General features: G+C 41.5%; 1 protein-coding gene and 1 pseudogene across 2 annotated transcripts in view; both read right to left on the reverse strand.

Moving 5' to 3' along the window:
• ZNF169 (zinc finger protein 169) overlaps positions 1–17,631 on the reverse strand; it is a 39,347-nt gene extending 21,716 nt beyond the window's left edge. Inside the window, exons 1-2 of one of the 2 annotated variants that reach the window (XR_004027433.1) lie at positions 17,563–17,588; positions 3,021–3,108 (exon numbers count right to left, since the gene is read on the reverse strand). Coding sequence is in view for 1 of the 2 variants with exons in the window: in XM_003260510.3 (XP_003260558.1) it covers positions 3,021–3,053 (33 nt within the window). In the remaining variant the exon portion in view is untranslated. Of the gene's footprint in view, positions 1–3,020; positions 3,109–17,562 lie in introns of both variants that reach the window. The other variant, XM_003260510.3, reaches the window with a different exon arrangement.
• Positions 17,632–23,000: 5,369 nt separating this feature from the next.
• LOC115836042 lies at positions 23,001–23,070 on the reverse strand (annotated as a pseudogene).
• Positions 23,071–23,456: the final 386 nt, after the last annotated feature.

Below are 23,456 nucleotides of genomic sequence, written 5' to 3' on the forward strand. Positions count from 1 at the left end.
TGGTCTCCACAATCCTTTATCTTAACCTGAACTTTCCTTTCTATTGATCTCAGGTCTTCAGACAAACTCAACCGTCAACCAGAAAATGTTTAAATTTACCTATAGCCTGGAAGCCCCTGCTTTGAGCTGTCCCGCCTTTCTGAACCAAACCAATGTATTTCTTAAGTGTATTTGATTGATGTCTCATGCCTCCCCAACATATATAAAACTAAGCTGTACACTGACCACCTTGGGCACATGTTCTCACAACCTCCGGAGAGCTGTGTCATGGGCCATGGTCACTCATATTTGGCTCAGAATAAAACTCTAAAAATATTTTACAGAGTTAGACTCTTTTCATTGACAATCCTCAACCTTGGCAAAATAAACTTTCTAAATTAACTGAGACCTGTCTCAGGTTTTCTGGGTTCACAGGGTGCTAACTAGTTTCTTATTAGCTAACATATTGTGCTTACCAGCTCCCTTTCTATGTTACAACTATAATGCATGTTACAATTTCTCCTCTCAGGCAAAAGCCCTTAGGAAAAATGCCTAAATGTCATGTTGCATATAGGTCAGGTTTTTCTATATAATTCAGATCTGATGCATAACAAAGTACCAGGAAATGCAATTTTAAAAATAATAAAATACACAATTTCAATGCTTCAAATAACATGCATCATAACAAACCTCTTTCCCTTTATGCAATGAGTATTTTTTGACTAAGAGACACTATTCTAGATATGGAAGCTTTGTCTTAAAATGCTAAGCCTCTTAGATGCTTAAATCTTTTCATCAATTTTTCACAGATGTTAGATATAGTGAACTCCAAGTTTCTCTTCAAAGAATCAGTATGTCAGTATGTTCGGCTCTCTTATTCTTTGATTCTCCATTTTAAAGTTTAACTTCCTGGTTCTCTTCACCCCCTTGCCTCTAGTTTCAGTAAACGACTTTCCCGTCAGTTCTAATCAGTAGTTCACATCCGTTCCCCTGGTCACCTGCTTTGACCTGAGTCACCCCTGGTCACCTGCTCTGGCCTGAATCATCCTGAGTAACTGTCCTTCCCACCAAACTACCCACCCCACCACTCTGGCTGGTACCCCTGCTCTCTTTAAAATAGCCAACCGGAATTAGCTTAGACTGTGCGGTCCAACCCTAGCCAACAGGGGAATGACAGTGGAGCTACCTGTGTCAGGAATAAGAACCCCTTCCCCTCCCTTGCCCAGGCGTGCTCTCACCATTACTCCATTAGCGAGTTGCACCATTCTATAGAAGTAAAAATTGCCTTGCTGAGAAAATTAAATTTATGTTCGAGTGCTATTTCTTTGCAGCACTAAGGAAAAAGCATTTTGTTTCTAACACAAATAAATGGCTAAAACAAACAAACAAAAATGTATATTGAGAGAAGTTGGTCACAGACAGAATAAGGTTTAGGGCCTGCTCAAGATTCCACAGGAAGTGGAAGAGTAAGGACAGAAAACATAAGCCAATATTCCATGTTTTGCAAGAATGCTTCTCTATTAACATACACAGTAAAGTGCAACATATGGAAGAAAAAAGTCTCCTACTACCTTGGAAAAAAATCCTGAACTGCCTGTGCTACATACACATTTTCTCTCAAAGATGTTACAGATTTCTCTCAAAGGTGTAACAAATAAGGGACTCACAGCTCTCAGTGACGTTCTCGTAAGATCAAAACCATTTTTAATTTATCCAGAAATATGTAAATATCCACCATGAGCCCCAGAATATGATTACATATAGATCTCTCATTCTACACTTGACATATTTATAGCACAAAGCAAAATTGAATTAGCAAAAATGACAATAAATATTTTGTGTAATTGATAAAATCAATACAAAAATGCCCTGCCTGGCAGCTATTTATGTTGTCAGTAAGTGTTAATTCCATTCAGTTACATCAAGTTCACATGCTGCCTAGCTGGTGGAGAATCATCTATTTTCAGAGAAGTAGGCAATCTGGACCTTTAAGCATAATCTTCCAATTTTTAAGTATAGAAAACTCACTTTATAAAGTATGGGCCTGCAAAACTATCCATGCACCACACAGAAATAGCAGGTTACAGCCCTCACCTATACACAGAAAACTAATGTGGCTAAAGACCACTGGCTGTTGAAAGCTTCCCACATGGTGAGGGATGGCCTGCCAGTCACCTCGTCTCTCAGAAGGGATAGGATTCCTGCCCCATTTTCTTTCCTTCTTTTTTTTTTTTTTTGAGACAGAGTCTCACTCGGTTGCCCAGGCTGGAGTGCAATGGCGCAATCTTGGCTCACTGCAACCTCTGCCTCCCGGGCTCAAGTGATTCTCTTGCCTCAGCCTCCCCAGTATCTGGGATTACAGGCACGCGCCACTGTCCTGCATCATTTTCACAGCAGTCGCTTCCCCTAACTCTTCAGCTTGCCAAACCCTTCAGGGGCAAATCAGACAATTTCTCTTTTGAGAGCCTTCTTATATATATATATATATTTTTTTTTGAGATGGAGTCTCACTCTATCGCCCAGGCTGGAGTGCAGTGGCGCGATCTCGGCTCACTGCAACCTCAGCCTCCTGGGTTCAAGTGATTCTCCTGCCTCAGCCTCCCTAGTAGCTGGGATTACAGGCACCCACCACCATGCCCAGCTAATTTTGTACTTTTAGTAGAGATGGGGTTTTACCATGTTGGCCAGGCTGCCCTCGAACTCCTGACCTCAGGTGATCCTCCTGCCTCGGCCTCCCAAAGTACTGGGATTACAGGTGTGAGCCACTGTACTTTTGTAGGCTTTCAGAGTCACTGGGCACATAAGCATGGATGTCCTGTATTTTTATTTTAACTGCCCAGGATGTGATGGTCACAGTTAACTACTTGGTAAATACCGGAGCCATAAATGCAGCAAATAAGACTGAGAGAAAGCTCCAGATAAGATGAGTCACACCTACAAGATCAAGATAGGCTTTGCCTAACACCAAGAAGGCAGCCTTCAGGACAAGAAAAGATTATGAAACCTTCCTGCAATACCTAGGAAGAAAATTCGGGACTTACCTCCTCCCTGGTTGTCAGGAGTCCTGGTGCCATATCCCTGCTCTCTGGAGTACTCTTCCTAGAGGAGAGTCAAGTTGCAGAGGCAAATCTGGGGAAAGAGATGAGAAGTGAGAGAGGTACTTGGGAAGAACACCCTTCACACTCTGTCCAGTCTCCCAATTCAGTAGGGAGTAGGGGAACAGGGAAGCAACAAAGGCAGGTTGCAGAGGGCATCGGTGAAGCCCATTCTTAGCCAGTGTCTTATAAAAAAAGCCCAGAGCTGGGCCAGCAACAGGCTTACATCCAAACTCTAGTTAGGGAATGAAGCCCCCATCTTCCAGCAGCTGGGTGAGACTTTGTGTGGACTCCATTAAAAGAAAAAGGACTCAGAGTGCCCTCAAGTGAGCATTCATGTTGAAAAATAAAATGCCTCATCATACTGAAAACAAAAGCATCCCATCCATATTTACCCTGAGGCCAAAGGACAGGTTCCAGGAAGTCCAAAGCAGAAGTTCCTGGTTTTGAGGGAGACATGAAGCAGGGTGGAGGCCATAACCTGAGTTTCCTTCTATGTGACCCTGGCTGCACCCTTCCCTCCACTCACATATCAAAAATTAGGTCCCAAAATTTGAAATGTGGCTTGGAATTTAGGAACAGGCAGTCAGTAACTGACCTAGTTTTTTAATAAGTCAATTTCATGAAGAGATTTTTAAGAAGGGAGAAGTAGGGGTAGATTTTTTTCTTAATGAAAATATTTCTTAAGAGATAAATCATACTTCAGATGCCAATTATAGGTCTTGACTGGATCCTGTCTTGTACAAATGAATGAGAAAAGCAGACTACAAGAGACAATTCAATATGTGATGAGAATTATTGTTAATGGTGTTAGGTTTTGAGAACAAGGCTCTGATTTTTTAAAATCTTGCCCAAATTCCTATCTAAGGGGCCTGGGGAGTCGTGCCCTACAAACCATAAATTCTTGTCAGATGAGTTTTATTTAACCCTGTATATGACTTACTTTCCAATCTGACTCTGGCATAACAAGGAAGAAAATCAAAATGTATTATCCCAAAATATATTTTCTTGCCATACCTTGCAACTGCCCTACAAAGTCTCCTGTGGGAAAAATCCACATTCTATAGAGAATCCCCTTTCCCCTTTGTTTTCCTTCCTTCCTTCCCAGATACAAGAGATAATCAACTAAGAGCCAGGCACCCTTTTAAGTCTGATAAGAAATATTTTACAACCTGCTCTATCGGAAGTCTGCTATCTGAGAGCTTCCTCTGCACAATAAAACTTGGTCTCCAAAATCCTTTATCTTAACCTGAACATTTCCTTTCTGTTGATCCCAGGTCTTCAGATAAACTCAACCAATTGTCAACTGTCAACCAGAAAATGTTTAAATTTACCTATAGCCTGGAATCCACCCCCCTACTTGGAGTTGTCCTGTCTTTCTGAACCAAACCAATGTATTTCTTAAATGTATTTGATTGACGTTTCATGCCTCCCTAAAATATATAAAACCAAGCTGTACACTGACCACCTTGGGTACATGTTCTCAGGACCTCCTGAGGGCTGTGTCATGGGCCATGGTCACTCATATTTGGCTCAGAATAAATCTCTAAAAATATTTTACAGAGCTTGCCTCTTTTTGTCGACAGTGTGATCATGATATTCTGGATATGGAGGAAACAGTCATTAAGAAACGATACAAACGTTCTGTGGTGTGAACTAACATGTTTGCAATTTTTTTAAAATGCAACACTTTCAACAAATGAATAGCATTAAAAATATAGTAGAAAAAATACAATAGAAAGAGCTCTTACAGATCTTACAGAATAAAAAGAGAATTAAAGAGACACCAATTGGGCTGGTGCGATGGCTCACGCCTATAATCCCAGCACTTTGGGAGGCCAAGGATGGATCATGAGGTCAGGAGTTCAAGACAACCCTGGCCAAGATGGTGAAACCCTGTTTCTACTAAAAATACAAAAATTGGCCAGGCACAGTGGCTCACGCCTGTAATCCCAGCACTTTGGGAGGCCGAGGTGGGTGAATCATGAGGTCAGGAGTTCAAGACTAGCCTGGTCAACATGGTGAAACCCTATCTCTATTAAAAATACAAAAAAATTTGCTGGGTGTGGTGGTGGGCGCCCATAATCCCAGCTACTCCAGAGGCTGAGGCAGGAGAATCACTTGAACCTGGGAGGTGGAGGTTGTAGTAAGCCGAAATCACGCCATTGCACTCCAGCCTGGGCAACAGAGTGAGACTCTGTCTCAAAGGAAAAAAAAAAAGAAGAGACCCCAATCAACCGTAATGTGTGAACCTTGTTTAGACATTTTTGAGGCAATTGAGGAAACCTGCGCATGATTAGATATTAGACAACATTTTAAAAATCAGTATAAATTGTATTAAGTTTAGGTTAAAAATGGTCTAACCAATGTTCTCTGCAAATAATTGTGACTATACTTAAACAAAAAGAGAGTGCAGGCCAGGTGTGGTGGCTCACGCCTGTAATCCCAGCACTTTGAGAGGCTGAGGCAGGTGTATCAATTGAGGTCGGGAGTTCGAGGCCAGCCTGGCCAACATGGTGAAACCCTGCCTCTACTAAAAATACAAAAATTAGCCGGGCATGGTAGCAGGCGCCCAGCTACTTGGGAGGCTGAGGCAGGAGAATCACTTGAACCCGGGCAGTAGAGGTTGTAGTCAGCTGAGATCGCACCACTGCACTCCAGCCTGGGTGACAGAGTGAGACTGTCTCAAAAAAAAAAAAAAAAAAGAAGAAAAAAAGAGAGTGCAGAGCCTACAGCTGACATCATATTTAATGTTGAGAAACTAGATGCTTTCCCCCTAAGATCAGGAACAAGGCAAGGATGCCCCTACAACTCCTATTTTACATCACTGATAAGATAATGAAAAGACAAGCCACGGACTGAGAGAAAATACAGGAAGAAAAATGACAGAGTAGGAGAAAGAGAAATAGACCAACGCATAATCATAGTCAAGAAAATTTATTACACCTCACTCAGTTAATGGAAAAGTGAACTGACAATAGTCAGGAAATGGATGATCTGGAAAACACTGTTGGGCAGTATTGATCTAATGGACATTTGCAGAACACCAAACCCAACAAGTACAGAATACATATCCTTTATAGGTGTACACAAAATATTCACCAAAGTAGATGAAATACTGAGGCATAGAAAACAAATCTCCAATTTCAAAGGACTAAAATTTAAAGAGTACCGTCCCCAACTTACAATGGTTCAACTTACAATTTTTCGACATTATAATGGTGTGAAAGCACTACACATTCAGTAAAAACCATACTTCTTTTTTATTTACTTTTTGAGAGACAGAGTCTCACTTTGTCACCAAGACTGGATGCAGTGGCACAATCATAGCTCACTGCAGCCCCAACTTCCTGGGCTCAAGCAATCCTCTTGCCTCAGCCGCCAGAGTAGCTGTGGCTACAGATGTGTGCCACCATGCCTGGCTATTTTTTTATTTTTCATAGAGATGGGGTCTCACTCTTTGTCCAGGCTGGTCTAGAACTTCCGGCCTCAAGTGATCCTCCTGCCTCAGCCTCCCAAAGCACTGGGATTACAAGGCATAAAGCACCATGCCCAGTCAAAACCCTACTTCAAATTTGGAATTTTAATCTTTTCCAAGGCTTGCAATGCTGGGCAGCAGCAGCAAGCCACAGCTCCAAGCCAGCCACACAATCATGAAGGTAAACAACCTATACTCTATAGTAGAACACGTTGCCAGATGATTTTGCCCTTTCTGAACCAAACCAATGTATTTCTTAAGCGTATTTGATTGATGTCTCATGCCTCCCTGAAATATATAAAACCAAGCTGTGCCCCAACCACCTTGGTCACATGACTGCCCAACTGTAGGCTAATGTAAGTATTCTGAGCAAATTTAAGGTAGACTAGGTTACGCTCTGATGTGCGGCAGGTTAGGTATATTAAACGCATTGTCAACTTCAACAATATTTTCAACTTACAATGGGTTTATTGGGACATAATCCCATTGTAAGTCAAGGAACATCTGTATATTATTTGCCCAAGATGGAACTAAAGCAGAAATCAATAACAATAAGATATTTTTTAAAACCTTGATAATTAGGAATTAAGCAGCCCTTATCTAAAGGAGATATGAATCAAAGAAGAAATTCCAAGGGATACGAGAAAATATTTTGAACTCGGTGATTCTAATAAACCTATTAATACATATCACAACTTACCAAATTTGTGACTTGGAGCTGTTCCAGGCTGAATTATTCCCTGTCTCCCATATTTGTATGTTGACATCCTAACCCCTAGTACCTTAGAATGTCACTGTCTTTGGAGGTAAGGTCTTTAAAGAGATAACTAAGTAAAAATGAGGTCATTAGAGTGGGCCCTACTCCAATATAACTGGTGTCATTATAAGAAGAGAAAATTTGGACATAAAAAGTTCCAGAGGGAAGACCATGTGAAGACACAGGGAGGAGATGACCAGCTATAAGCCAAGGAGAAAGGCCTCAGAAGAAACCAACCTTGCCGAAACCTTGATCTTGGACTTCTATCTTCCAGAATTGTGAAGAAAAAATTTCTGTTGTTTACAGCCACCCACTGTGTGGTACTTTGTTATGGCAGCCCTAGCAAATGAATACAGCAGGTAATAAGGCAGTTCTTAGAAAGAAAGTTATAGCTTTAAATGAATGTACTTTAAAAAAAGAAGTTTTAATTAAAAAAAAAACTCAGCTCCCATCTTAAGAAGCTAAAAAAAGAAAAGCAAAAAGAACCCAAAATAAGAAGAAAGGAAGTAATAAGGAGGAAAATATAATGAAATAGAAATGAAATTATAGAGAATTAAAAAGTCAAAGGGTGTTTGCAAAAAAAATTAAAATTGCTAAACCCTAGACCTGAAACTATAAAACTCCTAAAAAAAAAAAAAATAGGAAAAAGCTTCATGCTATTGGTCTTGACAATGATTTCTGGAATATGACACTAAAAGAACAAGCAACAAATATAAAATAGACAAATGGGACTACATCAAACTTACCAACTTCTCTGCAGCAAAGAAAACAGCCAACAGAGTGATAAGGCAACTTACAGAATGAGAGAAAATATTTGCAAACCATGTATCAAATAAGGAGCTAAAATGCAGAATATATAAAGAACTTCTACAACTCAGTAACAAAAAACTCAATTAAAAATGAATAAAGGACTCAAATAGACATTTCTCTAAAGAAGATATAGAAATAGCCGAGAAGCATATGAAAAGATATTCAACATCACAAATTACCAGGGAAATGCAAATGAAAACCAAAATGAGATATCACCTAACCCCAATTTGTATGGCCACTACAAAAAAAACAAAAACAAAACAGAAAATAAGTGTTAACAAGGATGTAAAAGAGTAGAACCTTAATGAACTGTTAGTGGGACTGTAAAATGGTGTAGCCACTATGGAAAACAGTATGAAGGTTCCTCAAAAAATTAAAAATAGAACTACCATATCATCCTGTAATCCAACTTCTGGATACATATCCAAAGGAATTGGAAGCAGATGTATCCATTCAATGTATGAACGGATAAAGAAAATGTAGTCTATCCATACAAATGGAATATTATTCAGACTTTAAAAGGAAGGAAATTCTGGTGCATGCTACAACATAGATGAACCTCGAGGACGTTATACTAAATAAAATAAGCCAGTCACAAAAAGAAAAATACTGCATGATCCCACTAATATGAATACTAAAGTAATTAAACTGATAGAAACAGAAAGTAGAATGGTAGTTGCTAATGGATGGGGAAGAGGAAAAGAAGGAGATGCTATTCAATGGGTAGAAGATTTCAGTCATGCAAGATGAAAAAGTTCTAGAGCTCTGTTGTACATAGTTAACAATATTATATAGTATACTTAAAAAGTTTTAAGGGGATAAATATGTTATGTGGCTTTTTGCCACAATAATTTTAAAAAAGAATAAGAAGATCAAAGCTCCTACAACCCCCTCCAAAAAAATTACTAAACCCCTAGGAAAAGTGATTAAATTAAAATTTAAAAAGACAAACTTCCAAGATCAGGAATGAAAGAGGAAACATTGTTACAGATCCTACATACACTAAAAGGACAATAAGAGATTCTTATTAAAAATAAAAACGACAGGCCCCAAATTCATGAAATGAATAAATTCCTTTAATCACAAGGTTTACCAAAACTAAATGATAATTTTGAATAGCCCTACATCTGTAAAGATATTAAAATAATGATTTTAAACTTTAACCAGAAGCAAAAGTTCAAGCTCACTGATAAATTCTGTCAAATACTTAAGTAGGAGAGAAGGCAATATTTCCCAATTCATTTTATGAGGCCAACATAATCCAGACACCAAAACCTGACAAAGCCATACACTTCCTGCAAAAGTCCTTTAAAAATAACAGAAAGTCAAACCCAGCAATAGGTTATAAGGATGATACGGGAACACATGAGACCTATCCAAGAAATGCAACATTAGTTTAACTTTTTTTTTTTTTTTTTTTTTTGAGACAGAGTCTTGCTCTGTCGACAGGCTAGAGTACAGTGGCACAATCTTAGCTCACTGCAACCTCTGCCTCCTGGGTTCAAGCGATTCTCCCACCTCAGCCTCCCAAGTAGCTGGGACTACAGGCATGCACCACCACGCCCAGCTAATTTTTGTATTTTTAGTAGAGACAGGGTTTCACCACTTTGGCCAGGGTGGTCTTGATCTTTTGACCTAGTGATCTGACCGCCTCGGCCTCCCAAAGTGTTGAGATTACAGGCGTGAGCCACTGAGCCTGGCCAGTTTAACATTTGAAAAGCAATTTAATTACTTGCATTAACCAAATAAAAGGTGCCCTGGACCACTCCTGTAGTCCCAGCACTTTGGGGGACAGAGGCAGGTGGATTGCTTGAACTCAGGAGTTCGAGACCAGCCTGGGCAACATAGTGAAACCCCATCTCTACAAAAAATACAAAAATTAGCTGTGCGTGGTGGCACGTGCCTGTAGTCCCAGCTATGCAGGAGGCTGAGGTGAGAGGATTGCTTGAGCCCAGGAGGTTAAGGCTTCGGTGAGCCATGATCATGCTACTGCACTCGGGCCTAGGCAAGAGTGAAATCCTGTCTCAAAAATAATAAAATAAAATAAAGGAGAAAAATCACCTTAGTAGTTGCATATATATATATATATATGAAAAAATTCAATGGTTATTCATGATAAAATACTCCTAACAAATTAGCAATAGAACGAAACTTCCTCAATTTAATAAGCAGCTACAAAAACATAGCACTAACACCATACTTAATAGCAAAATATTGAATGATTTCCCTGAGATCAAGAACATGCAAAGGATCTCTCATCTCACCATTTAATTCAACACTTAGGAAAAATAAAGACTACAAAAAGTGAAGAAAGAGTAGAAAAGAAGTAAAAAAAGAAAACCAGATAAATGTAATAATTTAACTTTACATCAATCAGGGTAGGTAAAAGACAGACAATACCAGTGTTGGCAAGAGTGAGGCAACAGAATTCTCATACAACCCTGGCAGGATTGTGACAGGCCAAGTATCACTAACAACTGTTTCAGTACTGACTGTGCGGTTAAGTTAAATATTAAAAGCCAGTGCCCTTATACAAAGGTTGGGATGTAACAAAAGCCCATCGAGAGTTTTGCCTAGGCCTTTCCTGGGCCTTAAAGCATGACAAAGTAACTAAGAATTTTTTTTTTTTTTTGAGACAGAGTCTCTCTCTGTCGCCCAGGCTGGAGTGCAGTAGTGTGATCTTGTCTCACTGCAACCTCTGCCTCCTGGGTTCAGGCAATTCTACTGCCTCAGCCTCCTGAGTAGCTGAGATTACAGGCACAAGCCACCATGCCCAGCTAATTTTTTGTAAATAACTAAGGAATTCTTAACAAGACCCATTTAGGATTAAACAAGTTTTATTGTAGGTCTGAAGAAACTCCCTAGGCCTCCACAAACAAGTTGATTGAGGATCTGAGGGAACTCCCCAAACCTCCATGATTTAGCAGGAGATAAGATAAGGGTAATCACCCCAGCACCTGGACCCATTTAGGTTAAGTAAATTTACTGAGGCTCCAGAGGAAGGTCTTCAGGACTCAGACCTTAGTTATAGATTAAAAGAAGTTAATCACTTATGTCTTTAAATGAAGGCACACTTACATGTAGAGATATAGCTTGGTATATAAGCTCTGGAAAAGTTTGTATTTTTTTTTTTTTTTTTTTTGAGACAGAGTCTTGCTCTGTACCCCAGGATGGAGTGCAATGGGGCGATCTTGGCTCACTGCAACCTCTATCTCCCAGGCTCAAGTGATTCTACTGCCTCAGCCTCCCAAATAGGTGGGATTTACAGATGCCTGCCACAAAGCCTGGTTAATTTTTGTATTTTTAGTAGACATAGGGTTTCACCATGTTGGCCAGGCTGGTCTCGAACTCCTGACCTCAAGTGATCTGCCTGCCTCAGCCTCCCAAAGCGCTGGGGTTACAGACATGAGCCACTGCGCCTGGCAAAACTTTGTAATTTTGAGTTTTGCGATGATTCCCAGGCCTTCTCCCTGTAACCAGTTACAGAAATAAAAACTCTCTTCCTCCCCAGTTCATCTGCATCTCGTTACTGGGCCACGAAAATAGCAGCCTGACCCTCGGTTTGGTCCGGGAACAGGATTGTAAAATGGTACAATTATTTTTGAAGACTGTATGGCAGGTTTTTTTAATGTTAAACATACCTATGATCTAGCAATTCCCAAAGTACCCAAGAGATATTAAAAAAAAAAAAAAAAAAAAAAAAACAGGGTACAGAGTTATACATCAGCCTAGTAAATGAACCCTGGAAAAAAAGAATTGTACAAGAATGGTCACAGTAGCTTAATTACTATACCTAACAATCAAAAACAACAGAAAAAGGAGAATGGATAAACAAAAGGTAGTAGATTCACACAACAGAATACAATAAAAAGGAATAGGAATAAACTACTGATCAAGTAACAAGAAGGCAGAAACAGAATACGTACTATATGATTTCATTTACATGGGATTCTAGGAAAGGCAAAACTTTAGTGATAGGGAGCAAATCAGTTATACAACAATAATACATTACTTAAAACTCATCAAATTGTACACTTAAGAGTTGTGATTTTGTAGTAAATCTGATTTTTAAAAAGATTTCAAAGACATTTTCAAGTAAAAGAAAACCAGTAAAATTTATCACCAGCAGACCTGCCCTGTAAGAGTTTCTGCAAACTGAAGAGAAATGATGCCAAATGGAAACTTGGATTTTCTGCGGTGATTGAAGATCACCAGAAACGATAAATAATGTTCACACTCAAAAAAGAATATCTCTTTTGTCTCCTAATTTCTTTAAAATATATGACTGAAGCCAGGCACGGTGGCTCACGTCTGTAATCTCAGCACTTTGGGGGGCCAAGGTGGACGGATCACTTGAGGTCAGGAGTTCAAGACCAACCTGGTCAACATGGTGCAACCCCATCTCTACTAAAAATACAAAAATTAGCTGGGCATGGTAGCGTATGCCTGTAATCCCAGCGACTCGGAAGCTGAGGCAGGAGAATCGTTTGAACCCGGGAGGCAGAAGTTGCAGTGAGCCAAAATTGTGCCACTGCACTCCAGACTGGGCAACAGAGCGAGACTCCACCTCAAAAAGATAAAAGACTGTTTATAGTAAATATATTATATTTGCATTGTGATTGACAGCATATGAAGATTCAATACATATGACAATTACAGCCCGAAGAATGAAGGAGTAGGTAGGTACAAGTACCTATACGATTACAAGATCCCTCATTTTACATGAAGTTGTACAAGATTACATAGACTGTGAAGAGTTACAGATATATACTGTCATCTCTAAAGCAGGCACTAAAAATATAAAGTAAAAATGCAAAGCAGTATAGCTAAGTAGCAATTAAATTATATTGAATTAAGTTAAATTAGAATGCTAAAAAAAAAAAATTCATTTGGCCCAAAGAAGGCAGAAATAGGAACGGAGGAAGAAAAAAAACAGGAGGCAAATAAGAAAACAAACAGTAAAAGAGACCTAAATCTAATTGTATCAGTAATTACATGAAATAAACATTCCAATTAAAAGGCACAGACTGGCGGGGCACGGTGGCTCATGTCTGTAATCCCAGAACTTTGGGAGGCTGAGACAGGAGGATTGCTTGAGCCCATGAGTTGGAGAATAGCCTGGGCAACGTAGCAAAATGTCGTCTCTAAAAATAAATAAACAAGAATGGATTAAAAAAAAAAAAAAGCAAGACCTAACCATATGTTGTCTACAATATAAAGACTTTAAATATAAAGACATAGGTCAGTTGAAAGCAAATGAATGAGAAAAGAAATAACATGCAAAGAGTAAACATAACAAGACTGGAATGGCTATATTACTATCAGATAAACTATATTTCAAGAGAAAGTGTTACCAGAGATACAAAGGGATGTTTCATGATAATAAAACAGTCAATTCATCAGGAAGATATAACAAAGATAAATATGTATGCACCTTATAATAACAATGCTTCAAAATACGTGAAGCAAAAATTGACAGAATTCAATGGAGAAATTGGCAATTCCATAATTCTAGTTCGAATTAACACCTTGCCCACAACAGTTGATAAAATAACTAGAAAAAAAAATCCATAAGGAAATACAAGATTTGAACATAATAACTAACTTGACCAAACTGATATTAGTTCACCACTGCACAACAGAATGCACACGCTTTCAAAGAGCCCATGATACATTCCCCACCTCACACTACATGCTAGGTTGTGAAATAACTCCCAATAAATTTGCAAAGACTGACATTCTACACCATTTGTTCTTTGACCTGAATGGAATTAAATAAGAAGTCAGTAAGGATATCTAGAAACCCCCCAAATATTTGGAAATTAAACAGATGATGCACAGAAAGGCACTGCATTCATCAAGCGCAGACAATTTTTTTGATGACTTTCACTATAAAAGGGAGCAGAGAGATAGGGTAATGAGTACAGTTAGAAATCATGACCCTTCTCAGCCAAGCGAGGTGGCTCACGCCTGTAATCCCAGCACTTTGGGAGGCCGAGGCAGGCGGATCACGAGGTCAGGAGATCGAGACCATCCTGGCCAACATGGTAAAACCCCGTCTCTACTAAAAATACAAAAAAATTTAGCTGGGCATGGTGGCGCACCCCTGTAGCCCAGCTACTCAGGAGGTTGAGGCAGGAGAATCGCTTGAACCTGGGAGGCAGAGGTTGCAGTGAGCCGAGATAGCGCCACCGCACTCCAGCCTGGGCAACAGAGTGAAACTCTGTCTCAAAAAAACAAACAAACAAAAAAAAAGAAAAGAAAAAAGAAATCATGACCCTTCTCTTATCAGAACCCGGCAGTAGATCCCGCTGACCTCAGATAAGATCCACACACAATCTTGGCACCCTAGGCTTTCCCCGGTAATAGCCTAACCCCCTTTTCCCATCTGAGTTTCTATCCTCCATGAACTTCCTTTTCCAGGCAGAAAGGACAACTCCTCATACCCTCAAAGTCAGTCAGTTGCACAGTCCAGGTGGGTGCCAAGCACTGTGTCAGTGACCCATGAGGAGCCAGACAAGGTGCCTGTCCCCTCAAAGAACTATCTCAAAACCAGTGGGACAGTCAGACAGTTGAGATGTATCATGTCAGCCGTGGAGTCCTCATGTAATAAAGTGCTCTGCAACTAAAAAGGACAATGGAAGTAATTCTGCCACAGAAAACTCAGGAAAGCTTTGTAGTGGACAAATATCTGTAGTAAGACATCTTTTGAGACAAATAGGGAAACAACACAACCTGAATAAGTGATACTAAATAAATTCTGTTAATTTTGTTGGGTATGATCATTAATGCTGAAGTTGTTTTTCTTTAAATTCCTTATTTATGAGAGATGCATACTGAAGTAATTGTGGTTTTTGCCATTTACGGATGAAATGATATGACATTTGAATTTTGTTTTAAAGAACTACATCAGAGAAGTGTTATACACAAGTTTTACTTCATTCCACATTCACAGCAGCTCCACGAGGTTAAGTACCTTGCTCAAAGTGACAGTGACAAAGGGAGAGACTTGGATTTGAACTCACTCTATGAAGGGTCACTCAAGACAGCAAATCCTGGTATAGACCCCTAGTGAAAGAGACAATTTCCAAAGAGATCCACACTTGGGGTTGCAGATTTGGGGGAAAGAAGACAGGTGAGTCATTTATAAGTGGTGAATCTGAGTGATGAATCCACGGAACTTCACAACTACTTCTGGATATCTTTGCAATGTTTTCATACTGAAAAGTTAGAAATAAGAGTAGGTCTTGGCCGGGCGCGGTGGCTCACGCTTGTAATCCCAGCACTTTGGGAGGCTGAGGCGGGTGAATCACGAGGTCAGGAGTTCAAGACCAGCCTGACCAACATGGTGAAACCCCGTCTCGAGCCGGGTGTGGTGGCTCACGCCTGTAATCCCAGCACTTTGGAAGGCCAAGGCGGGTGGATCACGAGGTCAGGAGTTCAAGACCAGCCTGACCAACATGGTGAAACCCCGTCTCGCGCCGGGTGTGGTGGCTCACGCCTGTAATCCCAGCACTTGGGAGGCCGAGGCAGGCGGATCATGAGGTCAGGAGATCGAGACCATCCTAGCCAACATGGTAAAAACACAAAAATTAGCCAGGTGTGGTAGCGCGTGCCTGTAATCCCAGCTACTCGGGAGGCTGAGGCAGGAGAGAATCCCTTGAACCCGGAAGGTGGAGTTTTGCAGTGAGCCGAGATCGCGCTGCACCACTGCACTCCAGCCTGGCGACAGAGCTAAGACTCCCTCTCAAACAAACAAACAAAAAAGAAACCCCGTCTCTACTAAAAATACAAAAAAAATTAGCCAGGCGTGGTGGCGGGCGCCTGTAGTACCAGCTACCCAGGAGCCTGAGGCAGAGAATTGCTTGAACTCGGGAGGCGGTGGTTGCAGTGAGCTGAGATCGCTCCACTGCACTCCAGCCTGGGCGACAGAGCGAGACTTCATCTCAAAAAAAAAAAAAATAAAAAAAAAAAAAATGTAGGTTTGGATGCCTTCCACCCAACTTCTTTCCCCACCTCCAGGAATTCAAGGAGTCACCCAACAGCCCCCTGGGGCTTGAGAAAAATGTTCCTTGGCCCTATGAGCACCATTCTGCTTGCTGCAACCCATGCTCCCGGAAGGGTCTCCAAGTCTGAGGGAGCCACACAGCTGCAGAAGCCGACAATCTGGAGACAAGCACGCCCCCATGCAACCCACAACCCAGGGATGTCTAACTCCAGGCAAGCCCTTCTCAACTCACCAACTTGGGCCTCCAGGCCCCAAGGCTACTGACCCGAGTCGCACGGCCCTAGCCGTCCCCCCAGCTATCAAGACCAAGTCTGGATGTCTACCCACAAACAATCCTCCCCTACAAACCCGGTCCTAGTGGCCAAGCTGCACCATCACCACCACGGTGCACCAGCTAGCCACAAGAGCCCTAATAAACAACCGGACTGAGGTTGGGCACGGTGGCTCACGCTTGTAATCCCAGCACTTTGGGAGGCCGAGGCGGGGGGATCACTTGAGGTCAGGAGTTTGAGACCAGCTTTACCAATATAGTGAAACCCCGTCTCTACTAAAATACAAAAAATTAGCCGGGCCTGGTGGCGCGCGCCTGTAGTCCCTGCTTACTCGGGAGCCTGAGGCAGGGGAATCGCTTGAACGCGGGAGTCAGAGGTTGCAGTGGCCACGCCACTGCACTCCAGCCTGGGCGACAAGAGCGAAATTCTGCCTCAAAACAAAACAAAACAAAACAAAAACCGAAAAATTAGCCGGGCGTGGTGGCAGGTGCCTGTAATCCCAGCTGACGGAGGCTGACGCGGGAGGATGGCTTGAACCCGGCGGGTGGGGTGGAGCGCGGAGATTGCAGTGAACCGAGACTGCGCCACTGCACTCCAGCCTGGGCGACAGAGACAGACTCTGTTTCAAAAATAAATAAATACAATTTAATAAATAAACAACCCGACTGATGCCCCAGCGGCGTGCCTCCCACTAAAGGGGAAGTTTGCTCCAACCGAGGATATCATGTCCCCCAAAGGCACATTTGCTGGCCCAGAGATCTCCGAGGCGCGATGGTGGGGAAGGAATGGCGGGATGCTAGTGGCAGGATGTTGTCTGGTACCCCAGGCAGAGCCCACTCAACGGCCCCCGAAGTACCGGGGAAGTCAGTCCCAGGCCTGCACCGGCCCCTCCAGGTCAACATACTGGGCCCAAAGTCCCGCCAGAAGCACGCGACAACGCCAACGCCCCCTCCCCACCAGAGGACCTCCGCCAAGACCACTCTACGGAGTGGACCACGCACGCCCAGACCCCACAGCCGAAACTCAAACACCAAGGAACATATGTTTGAGTCCACAGCACGGACTGCCCATGCCAGCTTTCCCGACCTCCCTTCCAGTGGAAGGGCCGCGGAAGCGGGGACCACCTACGGGCTAGCTCACCAGAACTGTGAAAGGACACTCACCACGCACCAGGCGACGATGGCGGAACGCGGAAGTACTGCCTCTGGGCAGGGAACTACACTACCCAGACTGCCCCGGGGCGCGCAACTGCCTTACCGTGGATGCCCTGGAGCCAGGGACTACAACATCCAGAATGCCGCGAGGGGCGGGACCGCAGCATACAGGAGAAATTGTGAAAAATCAGAAAGTAAAATCTAACTTTCGGGTCCATGAGAAGGGTGGTCAGGTGAGCACTAAGTCTTTCTCTTTTAACTTTTTATACGGTCCTTCTAATTTTAATTTTTTTTAAAAAAAGATGTTACATGTCCTCCATCCTGCAAATTCACACCTGCGATTGTACACTCCTGTACTTTATCTACTTATTTTTTGAGAAGGGGTCTTGCTCTGTCGGCCAGGCTGCAGTACAATGGTGTGATCATTGCTCACTGCAGTCTCAAACTCCTGGCCAAACAATCCTGTCACCTCAACTTTCTGAGTAGCTGGGAATACAGGTGCATAGCACCACACCCGGCTAATTTTTTGTTTTGTTTTTTAGAATCTGGGTCTCGCGGCCGGGCGCGGTGGCTCACGCCTGTAATCCCGGCACTTTGGGAGGCCGAGGCGGGCGGATCACCAAAGATCAGGAGTTGGAGAGCAGCCTGGCCAATGTGGTAAAATCCCGTCTCTACTAAAAGTACAAAAATTAGCTGGGCGTCGTGATGGGCGCCTGTAGTCCCGGCTACTCAGGAGGGTGAGGCAGGAGAATCGCTTTGAACTCGGGAGGTGGAGGTTGCAGTGAGCCAAGATCGCACCACTGTACTCCAGCCTGGGCAACAGAGTGAGATTCCTTCTCAAGGAAAAAAAAAAAAAAAGAATCTGGGTCTCGCTATGTTGACCAGGCTGGTCTGGAACTCCTGGCCTCAAGCAATTTTCCCACTTCAGGCTCCCAAAGTGCTGGATTACAGGCGTGAGCCGTCTTGTGGCCCAGACTGCCTTTAGAGTTTATTTAGGGCCCTCGAGCCAGAGGTGGTGAGATTTGCAGTAACTCAAATTCCAACTGCTGGGATAGGTGATTCTCCTCTGGCTAAGGCTGGTGTAAATACTCCCTCCATGGGTGAGCATCAGCTGGGTTTGATCCAGTTTTGCTTTCTGGTATAACAGAGCAGCACTGAGTTCAATGCAATGTCTCATCATTGCTGTGCTTGCCGTCTCCCAAGAACATAGATTTTCTCTCCGCACCACAGAGCCACTGCTGGGGGATGAGTCAGGGGCATTGGTGATTCAAGACTGTCTTTCCTACCTCTTCAGTGCCTCTTTCAGTGATATGAAGTTAAAACCAGGTACTGTGAGTGCTTACCTGATTTTTGGTTCTTGTGAAGGTGCTTTTGAGTGTAAATAGTTGTTAACTTGTTTTTCTTACAAGGAGGAATGATCAGTGGAGCCTTCCATTCCACCATCTTGCTCCACCTCCCACCTCCATGTTTTCAATGACAGTGTGTATGAATGTACTTCTAAAAATGCCAGAAATACTGGGTTTTTTTTTTCCTGTTATAAAGAAGAAGATTCTGAAGTTTTTTTATTTTTAATTCCAATTGATTACAAGAAGAAAGATAAGGAACAACTAAACTTGAGGACATTTAACACTGTAGCAATTAAAGTTATCTTACTAATACAAAGATTGTTTATTAGATGTAACAGAATAATACGCTCAGAAACATACCAAAGTCTTTGCAAAATGAGATCTACTCTTTTTCTAAGAATTTGATGAAAGTGGTATTTTTAAGTTACTTACTATTTGCTTCTTCTCAAAATGAAGTAACAGAAACCAGATTTAGCCCTTCACCTTAATCAACATTTAAAAGGACAAAATATATGAAACATTTGAAGACATTTGACATCAGACAATGAAGAGCAGTGATCTCCGAGACGTGGGAAATCATGGAGGTGAGCCCTTGAACTTCCCGCAGATGGAGAGAATTTCCAAGTCATAGCACAGAGAAGGAAAACTCAAGTGAAGCATGGAGTTCAACTTGAGGAGATGGAACTGGGAATCTGAGGAGGCCTATGCATCTAGAGTTCACAGGGCAGAGTACAGAAAGGGAGAGAGAACGTCAGAGATTTGCAGAGTCCTCTTCCTCAGGTATTAGTTAAGTGCTGACCAGCATATACATGGGAGGAAACTCCTCAAAATTAGGGGTAAAAAACACTAGAAAGGGTTAGAGGGCAATACTGTGAGCTCAAAAAGAACAGGAATAATGTCTGTTCCCACGAGACAGAGTGGAAATGCTAATTCACATGGCATCAAGTCATGTACTCAAAAGGGTTTTGCCTCAATAGTGGGGCAAAAATTAACCTAAATGCTTCTCTGGTCTCACCTAACAGAGCTTAAATCCAAGCCTAGAAAGGATTGAATTGTTCCCAAGTAACTTAACTACATCCCAGATAAAAAGCTCAAGAACATTTAAAAGAAGACAAAACTATCCAGCATCCAATAAGGCAAAATTGGGGACTTTTTTTTTTTTTCTATTCTTAGACCTGCTTCCATCCTAAGACCCTGGATTTTAGAATTCCAATGAAAAAAATGCTAGCATGCTAAGAATATATTCCCCAAAATGAAGAGAAAATCAACCGATAGAAATTACACAGAAGATATAATTAAAAGGTAAGGACACAAGCTGGGCACAGTGGCATGTGTCTGTAGTTGCAGCTAGTTAAGAGGCTGCTTAAAACGATTGGGACAATTGCTTAAACCTAGGGGCTCCAGACCATACTGGGCAAGACCCTAGCAAGACCCTGTCTAAAAAAAAAAAACAAAAACAAAAACAAACAAAACCAAGATAAGAGCACTAAAATATTTATTATAACTACAACTTCAAGAAGCTACAGGAAACACTTCAAGAAGGGTTTTTCTATACATCATGCCATACTAGATGGTATGATGATTAATTTTACATGTCAACTTGGCTACGCTATAATGACCAATTATTTAGTAGTAGTCTAGATACTACCATGAAGATATCTTACAGGTGTAATTAACATTTTCAGTCAGTTGACTTTAAGGGAGATTACATTCCATAATGTGGGAGGGTTTCATTTAATCAGTTGAAGGCCTTAACGGCAAAATCTGAGGTTTCCAGAGAAGGAATTCTGCCTTAAGACTCTAACAGAAATCCTCCCTGATGTTTTAGCCTGCTGTCCTGCCCTGTGAATTTTAGACTCAAGATTGCAATATCAACTCTTACCTGAATTTTCAGCCTGCCTGCCCTACAGATTTCAGACTTGCCAGCCCCTGCAATTGCATGAGCCAATCCCTTAAATAAATCAGTATCTCCCACTTGATAAACACTTGATAAACAGATCAAAAGATAGAATATATATATGTATATATACACACATACATATATATACAGATATATATATCCTATTAGTTTTTTCCTATCCTATTACTTTTTTCTTTATATATCCTATATATACGTATATCCTACTCACTCTCTCTCTTTATATATATATCCTATTAGTTCCATTTCTCTGGAGGACTTTGACTGACACAGTTGGTATTGCAGCAGACTGGACATTTCAGGGGAAAAACAAGTTAGCCTGAAGACATGGAAGGGGAAACTATTCAAAGTAAAACAGGGATAAAAATACTCAAATGAATATTATTATTATGAAAATTATGTGATGAAAATTATAAGCCAACAGATTAAAGCATCTCAGTGAAGCCCATGCAAAGGAAACATGAAAATAACAACACCAAGGTACAACTGCTTAAAAGCAACTATAAAGAAACTTGTTTTAAAAAGCCAGAAAGGGGAGACATATTATGTACAAATGAACAAAGATAACAGCAGATTTCATTCAATAAAAAATGCGGCCGGGCACAGTGGCTCACGCCTGTAATCCCAGCACTTTGGGAGGCCAAGGTGGGCGGATCATAAGGTCAAGAGTACAAGACCAGCCTGACCAACATGGTGAAACACTGTCTCTACTAAAAATAGAAAAATTAGCCAGGAGTGGTGGTGCGCACCTGTAATCCCAGCTACTCAGGAGGCTGAGGAAGGAGAATCGTTTGAACCCAGGAGGCGGAGGTTGCTGTGAGCAGAGATCACACCATTGCACTCCAGCCTGGGTGACAGAGCAAGACTCCATCTCAAAAAAAAAAAAAAAAAAAAAAAAAAGTAAGGTAAAAGGAGCAACATCTTTAAAGCACTGAAAAAAAAAGCCAACGTATCAACTTAGAATTTTTTACTCAGTGAAAAAACAGGATGTCCTTCAATCAAAAGGAAAAGGATATTAGATGGAAATAGGGATCTATATAGAGAAATGAAAAACACTAGAAAGAATATGTAAAAGCTGTGTTTCTATTTAAATAGCTTTAATACATAATAAACTGTTTAAAGTAATAAGAAGGTATTGTAATGTTTATGATATATATAGAAGTGAAATGCGTAACTATGATAACGCAAAGGCCAGGGCTGAAATGGAAGCACATTGTTGTAAGGTTCTACTTTGTGTAAATAGTATAATACCACTGAAGGTAAATTGTGGTAAATTAAAGATGTGTAATATAAACTCAAAGATATAACTGAAATAACACAACCAACATATACCCAACGAACCAACAAAAGACAAATAAAATCATTAAAAATACTCCATTCAAAAGAAGGCAGGGAAAAGAAGAATAATGAACAGATGATGGGTGGGCGCGGTGGCTCACGCCTGTAATCCCAACACTTTGGAAGGCCGAGGGGGGGAAATCACCTGAGATCAGGAGTTCAAGACCAGCCTGGCCGACATGGTAAAACCCAGTCTCTACTAAAAATACAAAAATTAGCCGGGTATGGTGGCACATGCCTGTAATCCCAGCTACTTGGGAGGCTGAGGCAGGAGAATCACTTGAACCTAGGAGGCAGAGTTTGCAGTGATCCGAGATCACACCACTGCACTCTAGTCTGGGTGACAGAGCAAGACTCTGTCTCAAAAACAAGCAAACAAAACAAATAACCCGACCTCAGGTGATCCACCCACCTCGGCCTCCCAAAGTGCTGGGATTACAGGCGTGAGCCACCGTGCCAGGCCCATGTTAGTTTTTAATATTTTTTTAATATGAGTGTGCATATAGTTGTTAGTATGTTATTTTATTATTTTTTATTTCCTATTTTGACATTTTAAGCCATTTTAAAAGTTAGGCCTGCTAACAACAAATACTCTTTGTTTTCACTTGTCTGAGAAATAAAATTTTTTATTTTTTACTCATTCCTGTGGATATTCTTGCTAGATTTAGATTTCACTGACAATCCTTTTCACAACTTGAAGGATGTTGTGCCATTTCCTTCTAACATTCATGGTTGCAGATGAGAAATCTGCTGTCATTTTAATTGCTTTTCCCCTATAGGTAAGGTGTCCTTTCTCTCACATGCTACTTTCAGGATTTTTTATTTTGTGTTTAGTTTTTTTTTTTTCCAATATGGAAGTCTTCATGAATTTGTGTGTCATCCTTGCAGAGGGGCAATGCTAATCTTCTCTGTTGCCCAGGCTGGAGTGCAGTGGCGCAACCTCGGCTCACTGCAACCTCCTCCTCCCAGGTTCAAGCTATACTCCTGCCTCAGCCTCCCTAGTAGCTGGGATTACAGGCACACGCCACCAAACCCAGCTAATTTTTCTATTTTTAGTAGAGACAGGGTTTCATCATGTTGGCCAGCCTGGTCTCGAACTCCTGATCTCAGGTGATCTGCCTGCCTCGGCCTCCCAAAGTGCTGAGATTACAGGCGTGAGCCACTGTGCCCAGCCTGAAGCAAGCACATCTTTGTGTTTTGTTTTCAGAAGGTTAATTATAATGTGTACTGGCATGGATTTCTTTTGGCTTATCCTATTTATGTTAGCTCCGCTTCTTGAATCTGTAGGTTTATAACTTTAG

Source organism: Nomascus leucogenys, chromosome 1a, assembly GCF_006542625.1.
Source record: "Nomascus leucogenys isolate Asia chromosome 1a, Asia_NLE_v1, whole genome shotgun sequence".
NCBI lineage: Eukaryota > Metazoa > Chordata > Mammalia > Primates > Hylobatidae > Nomascus > Nomascus leucogenys.